Raw genomic sequence first — 10,447 nt, 5'->3', positions numbered from 1 at the left:
GAGACTAAAAAAAAGTGACACATTTTCACACCGCACATTTTCTATTATGTGAATGTTTGTGAAATCAAAAAAGCCACTTTTGCCTAAATAATGCTTTTCACTTACTTAGCACTTTTACAGTCAGGATTTAATTATGCCTCGCAGTACCATGTAGAACAGTGGTTCTCAAACTTTTGTAGTGGTGACCCCTTTCACATAGCAAGCCCCTGAGTGCAACCCCCCCTCATAAATTAAAACACTTTTTTGTATATTTAACATCATTACAAATACTGGAGGCAAAGCGGGATTTGGGGAGGAGACTGACAGCTCGCAACCCCCCATGTAATAACCTCGCGACCCCCTGAGAGGTCCCGACCCTCAGTTTGAGAACCCCTGATGTAGGAGGTGAGAAAATCTCCAATGTAATGCAGGTTGAATGTGGAAATCTTTGCTCCCTGAAATGGCCTAAATAAGCGTTTCTTTTTGTGCGCTCTGGCAAGGCTTTACAAAAAAGTAAGTCATCTCCAACAGAGCTATCAGAAACAGACTGCACAAACTCTAGATCCTGTGAAGCACCAGTGACATTAGCTGACTCATCAAGCTGATTTGCTAAGTACAGTAGTCACTTTTGCTGAGTTTTGAAAGCCATTGCCCTCAGACATCCTCATCCCTGTCTCTGACATGATGTGAAATAATGTCAGTTGACAAAGGTTCTGTTTCCAATCTGGTAGTTGCTTCAGGCCCTATAATTTTTTTAAACCATGCCTATCACACAGGGAAGGATGCAATTTTCTGCAGTGGCATGCACTTTTCACTGTTCTGTGCTTCGAATAGATACCAGATAAATGCCTACATGCTGGCACTGATAGCCTGAGGACTCAAGTCTTGTTGATTTTGCAAGGCATCAGATATCCCCTAAAAAAAAATCTTTCAGTTTATTTTTCAGTGATGGCCATTTCATTACTTTTAAGCCTTTATATCCTCAGTAGCCAGCACTTCAGAATACACTACATGCTGTGATTTCAAATCAGTCAGTGCAAATCCATTTGGCACATATTTGTCAGGTTTGTATCCATTTCTTTTTTTATCATTTAAAATTTGAATTCCCTTGTTTTATTCACCCCCAAATTTTACGTTTTGCACAACACCCCTGCATTCCCTCCACATCCCCCGCTCCAATGGACTGCCACACACAGCACAGGAAATCTACAGCATCACCGTTTCTTTCTTCTTCTGCAGGTCGACACTTTGCAAGTGCAAGGGTTTTCTTTTAGCAAAAGTGACTCTTCCAATTTTGTCCTGCTTCCATGCAAAGCATTCCCTCTCCAGGAATTCCACCCCCAAAAAATCAAAACTTTGGCATTTTGAAACAAAATAACAAAACATTTCTCAAGCATTATTAACAAAAAACACTTCAGCAGGTTAGGTCCTGCTGATGTTAGGAAACTAATGTGTCTGCTGAGAGGCCTTGTTCTGGACTCAGATAAAACTGGATCATTTTGAGTTCACCTATCCACCTCACTGGGAAGCCTTAAAATTCCTTTGCGTATTCAAAACGGTCATAAAACCATGCTATCTTCCTTTAAGAAATGTCTCGTACTGAGGAATTTTTGCCCCAGATAGACTGCTCATGTTTTTAGTTTCAAAGACTCCAACACAGGGAAGATGTGTTGGTGTAGATGACCACATAACATCCACATTGCCGCCTTCAGAGGGGAAGTGCCCTCTCAGAACAATGAATAATGGCTGCAGCAGCAAAACCTAGGAGGCTAATGGAGTCTCTAAAAGGAACGTTGCCAGGAACATCTTGCACATTGCAAAGAATATCTAGCACAACAGAAATTAAACCTTAACTGTGAATGTATGTTTTTCTTTGGGTTTACAGCAGATCCTTCGCATTCATTGAATGTTTTTTGTGGTAAATATTTACACTGTAAATTAATGATGAATATTGGTAGGGATTACATTTGTGATATTCAGAAATAATTCTAGGCTTGCTGATAACTTCATTTCTACAGAGCTAGCAGACTGGGAAAGGATTTCGAAATGCACCATGTCACCCATGTTGCAATCATTGCTCTTTCACTCAGATACACATTGCGTCTTTCATTGGGTGTTTGTCAGCAAAATATTTACACGTTGAAGATCACAAAGTGTAGACTTTTAATGGTACAAGTTGTTTCAACCGAAATTTCACCATATTTCAAACACCAAAGCAGGAATTTTGACATAAACTCATTCATTCATTAATTTTCAGAGACAAAAATTACCAAAAGCAAAACGTTATGCAACTCCAACCCTACCCCCCAACAATCAGGTTGCTTGGACAAGCAGAATATGCCCACTTTTCCCAACCCTGAACATTTAGGCATCAAAGTGGTAACTTACCTGTGCCAATCAAGTCTGCCACAAACTCCCACAAAATGGGAGGGAATCAAGAAACTCCCACAAAAATGTCCCCCTCTTAGTATGTAATAAATCCTATGTCCCAGGAGTGCTGTACTGGAAGAGAAGACAACGACTGTGGAAGTGGGGAGGCAACTAATTTATTTTCCAATTTAAACAAAACATTTAACAGAATCAAGGGGGCAACACCACTAGGCAAATAATCTTACAGCTAAGTGCACTTCACTGGAAACATTTATATTTTCCCCCTACAATATACAACAGAGTATACTAATAGTACAGCACAGAGTTTGGCATGTATTGTTGGAAATGAGCGTGGGGCACAGGCCTTTTAGGGCAACCGGTGTATCCTCGCTCAGAAAACTAGTCTGGTACTTTTCAAAAGAAAAACATCCTTCTCTAAATCACCTTTATGAGCCTCAGGGATAAAAGTAATCCCTGTTCAGAGGCATGTTAGCAATATTCAGAGAAGGAAAATCCGTCAAAGGCTGCCAAATCACTTCAACCCTCTTTTTAATTTGGCAGCAGAAATTTACCAAGGAGCTTCCACAAATCCCTCCAGCATATTACCCTACTTGTCTACACTTGGACACTGTGTTAGACCATGTGTTAACAAACATGATGTTAAACACAATTTAGCATTAAAGGTAGACTAGGACTGCTGTGTTTCAAATCTTGTCAGCTGGTTATGGTTAATAATAATTAATAATTATTCTTTATTACCAAAAAACAAAAATACACCCAGGCTCTGTCGTTGTTATAATGTAGTAGTGCTCATACTGGCTGAAGCCCACAGTGCTGACTAGACAGAGTTTGGAAAGGTACAGAGCCAACGTAAAAAGAACAGGAGTACTTGTGGCACCTTAGAGACCAACAAATTTATTTGAGCATAAGTTTTCGTGAGCTACGGCTCACTTCATGGGATGCATGCAGTGGAAAATACAGTGGGGAGATTTATATACACAGAGAACATGAAACAATGGGTGTTACCATAGACACTGTAACGAGAGTGATCAGGTAAGGTGAGCTATTACCAGCAGGAGAGCGGGGCCGGGGGGGGGACGGGACGGGACGGGACGATCTTTTGTAGTGATAACCAAGGTGGGCCATTTCCAGCAGTTGACAAGAACGTCTGAGGAACAGTGCGGGGGGTCAACACAGTGAGCCAAACTGCGTGGTAGATTTGCAGAATCAAGAGAGTAGAAATATGAACATTTTTGCAATATGAAAAATACTTAATATGGAGAGAACATTTGAATTCAGCTTTTCAGCATAAAAAAACTAGTATATTGACTAATGTATATCCTTTTTGACTCTCACACCCTTTGTTGCCTGGCCACTAATAACATGGTTTCCAGTAAAGAATTTAATTTTTGTAGTGAAAGACAATGTCCAAATAAGCAATCAAGTCATCACTGGTCCAGAAGTTTAATAATTTACCTAAACAAAAGCTGATCTTAGTAATGATCAAGAACACTGCTATGCACAAATATATCTATTATTAAAACTGAGTCCTTAAGAACTCACCGGCATTAATTATTAGAGGCATTTATACAACTACTTTTAGCCATTTTACCCTTCCACTCATGTTTTAATGCTTTTAAGAAGATTACATAGTCAAGGAGAAAATAAACATAGCCAAGGAGAAAACAATGCCTGATGCTGAGCTTAAGGTTTGCCTTTCAGGGGTATGCACATTTCACAACCTGGTGGTAGCCTCAACACTTTAACAGATAAGAATGAGGGGGTGGAGGTCGGAAGTAAACACAAAGTATTTCATCAGACTTATTGTCCTGATCTCTTACAAGGTCACAGCTATGAGCAGAATGACACTCCTTGCAAAAGGAGATTGAAGTTGGAGTACTTTTGAAGTATGAAACGTCAACAATTTGCTTCAAACACAGGGGATAAAATCTGTCGTGTTCATATGGAAATATGGGTTTTTTTTAAGTTAGTAAACTTCACAAACAAATGTAGGATCCCAGATCATAAGAAGTCCTAGAATACAGGACTGTAATAATGTAAAGTACTACTGGTATATGCATCCAAACCGCCTAACCAGAATTAGCTAAAACATCCTGTCCAGAATGCAATGAGCCTTATGTAAAATCTATGATATATTTACGTATTGATTGATGGATGGATGGATTGACTGTAGGGGTGTGCAGTGTCACTTCTGTTGCTCCAAAGTCCTGGTAAAGAACAGGGAGGGAGAGCTGAGCAGCGCCTGGACTCTGTGATAGCCCTCTTCACAAATGCCACAAAAAGACATGAGAGCTTTATCATGTTGTTCTGGAGATCTGTGACTTTTTTGTTTGTTCTATTGAACCCAGAGATGTTTCAAAATCAGAAGTATTTAAAATATTTATTAGTATTAATCACTGTAGGTTAAATAAAAACAAAACTACTTTTTAGGCAAAAATCTTATTAGATATTATACAATTAATGTGTAAACATAAGATAAAGTATTAACAGATTGCAGCATCCCATACATGCAGCGAGTGGGTCCAGCCCAGTCAAAGCCCTTACATAAACAAACAGAGTGATAGTACTTAGCACACAACTTTACACTGACATTTGGTCACTGGATCTGGTTTAAATAATTAAGGGTAGGATAGTAACATATATAATCAATGTAATCAAGGTCTGATAACGAATCAGAGTGCTTTCATGTACAAGCTATCTAGTCATGATAAATACCACGTACACTGAAGAGCAACATAAAATTGGGAAATAATGATAGGTAGTTTTTGTTATTAAATAATGTAGACCTATGTTACGATGCAGCACTTCAGACTGACCTGTTGTACCACGAATAAAAATAATCAGCTAATTAATCTCATTTTTGAGGGTATGACTTTTGCACCTACTGGTGCCAGCTAATGGATCATAATTGTTTCTCCAGATTTCCTTGTCCTGCATGGCAAACTTATATTCAGTAATATGCCATTTAATGCTTTAAAATGGCAAGTCAACAATGTACCTACATATATCTCCCTCTTATTGCTACCTTCTATCTTCAACCTTAAATTCATAAAGGTGAAATGATCACTAATGATATACATAATTACAGAATACAATATGCCGTATATGTGAACCAGATATAGCAGTGAAAAAAGTACTGTGTGTCACTATAACAAAATATAAAACTATATTTATATATCTACACATACACACAGCATATATGGAAACTATTCCTTAATACAATTTTTCTAAAGTAACTAATTCATGACATACCAGAAAACATGCCACTTTGCAACTGGATGGTCACAGTCTTGAGCTATGGTGCATACAAAGACTCCATATAACATACTCAAATTGCAGCTTATGCTTTAGCCCCGCTATTGGCTGTCCTGCTGAAGCCAGTCTCTTGACAAGTCCAGTCTAGCTGGCTCACACAGAAGTGCTGCATTATTATTATTAGAGGAGATTCGTTATAGATTCAGATCTTCTGTATAGTAGCTTTTTTTGTTTTTAAACTAGCCAGTTTTTTAAACTACGATTGGTTAGAATTATAGTTGCTGTTGAGACTTACGGCTCTGAGTTAATTTTTGGTATTCTGTAATTTTTCCAAGTATTTAAAAAGAATGGCAACATTTCACAAACAAAAAGAGCAACCACAAAAAGCTAACTTCATGATTTATCAAACATATACGCTCCTAAACCAAGCCATAACCTCATTCCAAAATACAGAATAAAACAACATTTCAAGACTGAAAAAACAGTGGCTGTTAGGAATAACAGTTGGGGGCTGCTCCTGCATCCAAAGAAAACCATAGGTACACTATATATTACAGTGACCTGTTATTCTCTCATCTCTGCCTTCATACTGAAACTGACCACAACCCAAATTCTGAAACAGTGTTCAGCCAAAACTTGTATTGACTTAAGAGATTTGATTGAATAAAAACAGAATAAGGACTTCAGGATTTGGCCTCCTGAAATGTAAAAATATCTAATGTAAACCTGCTTTGGAAATGCTAGAATTTTGCAAGTCTGTATCAGCCAGAAAGTTCTCTCCACAATTTCTAACTTCAAACTATTTAACATAAGAAGACTCAGATCTGTTTCTGATCCACATATAACTCAATGCTAGCTGTGAAAGCTGGTTATGCACTTTAATACAAAATCTATATCACACAGATTGCCATCATTTCCCAGTTCTTATTTAAATCTGAGATTACAAGGCAACTGTAGAATTGCCTGAAGAAGCTTACAGCCATCTCAAGCAGATTTTAATGGGTTTGAGATGTCATGTGAAAATGAAGTTGACCACATTTAGGTTTATGAAAACAAGTTAAAAATCAGTTTTATACATGGCTAATATAGCACAAAACCAATAAACATTTTATTAAAAAATGAACACTTGTAAATAGCCTTGCCATCTTTCCCTAATACGTAACTAGCTGTAGACTCTGCCTTTTTATGCTTAGTAAGCGGAGCTGCCTGTAGCAAGATGAACATTAGTCCCTTAAGTAACATTAATTTGTGTTGTTGATCAGTTCAGTATTTCTTTAGCCCAGTAAATAAGTTAGCACTACAGTGACTACGGGCCTGATCCAAGTCCCACTGAAGTCAATGGAAAGATTCCCATTGACTTCAATCAGGTTTGGACCAAGCCCTAAATAATCAATACTATCCTACCACCACCTTCACTCAGTAGCAGAGCCAAGCTTTAAGGAGTGGTGGAGCTAGGGAGTCACTGGTGGTGCCACTTTCAATTATTCCCGTTGGCTTTAAAAGGTGGCACCCATACACCTATCAGCTACTACGGTGTAGCAGTCACCCTCCCTCCCCCAGACTACCTCTGCCACTGCATTGACTCACAACAAAACAGTAAGAATCTGTTTTTCTTTATAAGTATGTAGTTCCAGCTACATCCTGCCGGTAAATGATATATATTCTCTCTCCTTAGTTGGACATAATTTTTCTCTTGTGTTTACTTTTCAATTAACTCCTCCACTGTTATATAACAAATGTGCTAAAAGGTCAAATGTTTCTAACAAGCAAAAATGTATCATGTTGTACGATGAAATTGGCTTTTGATTCCATAATTTAAATTTCTTACTCTGCTTTAGCTCATCATTAAATTTAGTGGAGAAGAGAAAAAAATAATTTACTTACTCTATCAATCACAGAACCAAAACATTACAGATAGAACAGACCAACAGTTTTAGGTCACCTAGTCCATAACTCCAAATACTGGATTTTTCTCTGCACTGTGTTTTCTCATGCTTTGTTCAATCTAGTTTTAAATGTCTCAAGCAAAGAGTGTTCCATACCACTTCCAAACCACCTGGGCAGACAATTCCACAATTGAACACACCGCACCTTTAGAAAAATCTACATAATTTCATCCCCATGACATCAGACTATACCGTACTCCCTTATAACACTAACAGCAGGCGGCAGGATTAATCCATTGATGGAACCCTGGAGGGAGACAAGAATGGATTTCTGCTGACTCATTGTGGCAGGTGTGACTCCATCTTGGAAATGAAGGAGGTGGGATGCCTCTTTGGGCAGACGGCATGGTGGCCTAGGGGAGTGAAGTATCTGCAGGAAAACCTAGCGACAGGCAGGCTTAGGTTGCTGTTTGCATTTTGTTGCAATTGTTATTAATAAGACCTAAGCCCTGGAAAGTGAGTACATTTTGACTAAATGTAGTGGGTGGGGTGTAGATTATTTCTGGACCAGAACGGCAGCTCCATCTGCTTACAGCCATCCTAAACAATTCCTCTTCCTCCGTGGAAATTCCATCCTTCAGGTACATGCAGATTGCGGAAAGTGTGTCTCTCAGTTGACATTTTCCCAGGCTATCCATCACCTGTTGGGCCAAATTCTGTCCTGATTCACAACCTGTAAAAACTGGGCTCTCTCTCATGTTGGATCCATTTTTCTAGTTCCCAACTTCAATCCATTTCTTGATGATGGTTGATCAAATTATCTGACAAAACTACAGCTCGAGAAAAGTCACAGAAAAGGAGCCTGGCTAAAAGCAAAGGCAGAGAAGTATGCAGCCCAAAGTTCAGGTTTTAAATCGTATGCACTATATTCCTCTAAAGATTAATTTAAAACACATTGAGTCCACTCTCATGTAAGAGGAGAGATTTTACAGCAAATCTAACGTTTCTATGTAAAAAGCCATTTTATTTAAAAAAAATTAACAGTCATTGGTTTAAACAGAGAATTGGAATAATCTGACTCAGGAATTTTGGCAGGATTCTAGGGAGGATTTTCCATTTTTGCAAAATCCTTTCTGCTTATGATCCTTGCATTTTTATTGGCACACAGTATTGAAATGATTGCTTTCAAGGCAAGGTGCCATGCCTCTGAGGTTGTGAAGCCCTTTGCTCAATGAATAAGCAAATGGCATTTTATTTTATTTTTTTCAAGTAAATCAAAACAAGCCATGTTGGGTCAGCAGCACCGTCTAGTCGTCTGTGTAGTCTGCTTTCCAAGTTTGATTGCTCCATTGTTGCCATTTTCATGAGAGTCCAAGGGTGGAATTTGTCGACCTAAAATATATGAAGAAAATACTGAATTAAATATTCTGCCTTTGAAAACACACAGAGATATTAGTAAATAAATGCTTAGTTTGCAATTTAACTATTTAAGTCAGATTTGAATGTGAAACAATTGTTTTCCATGTAGTTTCTACCTTGTTTCTTTAGTTTATATCTTGGTATGTAAAAGGAGGCTTTGTCCCATTTTTAAAAATATATACTGATTGTCAATTGGGGACATTTAGAACATAAGAACAGCCATACTGGGTCAGACCAAAGGTCCATCTAGCCCAGTATCTTGTCTTCTGACAGTGGCCAACGCCAGGTGCCCCTGAGGGAATGAACAGAACAGGTAATCATCAAGTGAGCCATGCTGTCGCCCATTCCCAGCTTCTGGCAAACAGAGGCTAGGGACACCATCCCTACCCATCCTGGCTCATAGCCACTGATGGACCTATCCTCCATGAATTTATCTAGTTCTTATTTGAACCCTGTTATAGTCTTGGCCTTCACAACATCCTCTGGCAAGGAGTTCCACAGGTTGACTGTGGGTTGTGTGAAAAAATACTTCCTTTTGTTTTAAACCTGCTGCCTATTAATTTCATTTGGTGGCCCCTAGTTCTTGTGTTATGAGGAGTAGTAAACAACACTTCCTTATTTACTTTCTCTACACCAGTCATGATTTCATAGACCTCTATCATATCCCCCCTTAGTCATCTCTTTTCCAAGCTGAAAAGTCCCAGTCTTTTAAATCTCTCCTCATACGGCAGCCATTCCATACCCCTAATCATTTTTGTTGCCCTTTTCTGAACCTTTTCCAAGTCCAATATATCTTTTTTGAGATGGGGTGACTACATCTGCATGCAGTATTCAAGATGTGGGCGTACCATGGATTTATATAGAGGCAAGCACTTGTAACACTATAATTGTTATACATTTACTTCAATGAGGAAAGATATTTTATTAAGAACTTGTAAGACTATTAAAAGGCACAGGTTCTGTTATCTCTCCCACTTGAACAAAAATAGTTCTAGTTTAGCAAGAGTTTAAATCATCTATGTTTTCAATGCATTTGTTTATTGTACCCCAGAGCTCTCCAAAGCACAAAGGCATTGTAAACAAGCAAACATGAACAATAAATGGAAAGGTGAAACAAAACCATTCTTTTAATAGAATCCCTCCCTCTGTTTCTTGGTCCCCTCAGCTCCCCAGCAGATGATTTTGCTTGTCTAATAAGCCCAGGTTCTTGATTCTTATTTAAACGTATTTGAATTTAACAACAACAACAACAAAAGTTTCAGTCCTAACTGGGGTTCTAATGCATGGCAAAGGGCCTGCTGCTTTAAGTCTCTTCCTGTATGCCTCTTCAATTCTGCTGTGACTTCTGTTTCATCGGCGAGCTGCATACAGGTGACACAGAATATGCCCATTAACTATGTTGCAACTAACAAGCCTGGTCATTCAATGCAGGCATATCAGGAGTGACTCGTGTGAAAACTAGGTTCTAGAATTAGGGAAAGTAAGAACCTGCTGGCTCTCATGGCAGCAGGTAAGAA

General features: G+C 38.6%; 1 protein-coding gene across 3 annotated transcripts in view; it reads right to left on the bottom strand.

The window, feature by feature from the left end:
- Positions 1-4,731: 4,731 nt before the first annotated feature.
- RAB31 (RAB31, member RAS oncogene family) overlaps positions 4,732-10,447 on the bottom strand; it is a 106,671-nt gene continuing 100,955 nt past the window's right edge. For all 3 annotated transcript variants that reach the window (XM_037892872.2, XM_043539885.1, XM_027824771.3), the window contains one exon: positions 4,732-8,903. In XM_037892872.2, coding sequence (XP_037748800.1) covers positions 8,806-8,903 — 98 coding nt within the window. In that variant the 3' untranslated portion in view covers positions 4,732-8,805. The remainder of the gene's footprint in view (positions 8,904-10,447) is intronic.

The sequence above is a fragment of the Chelonia mydas genome, chromosome 2 (genome assembly GCF_015237465.2).
Source record: "Chelonia mydas isolate rCheMyd1 chromosome 2, rCheMyd1.pri.v2, whole genome shotgun sequence".
NCBI lineage: Eukaryota > Metazoa > Chordata > Testudines > Cheloniidae > Chelonia > Chelonia mydas.
This window is presented reverse-complemented; position numbering and strand designations above follow the sequence as displayed.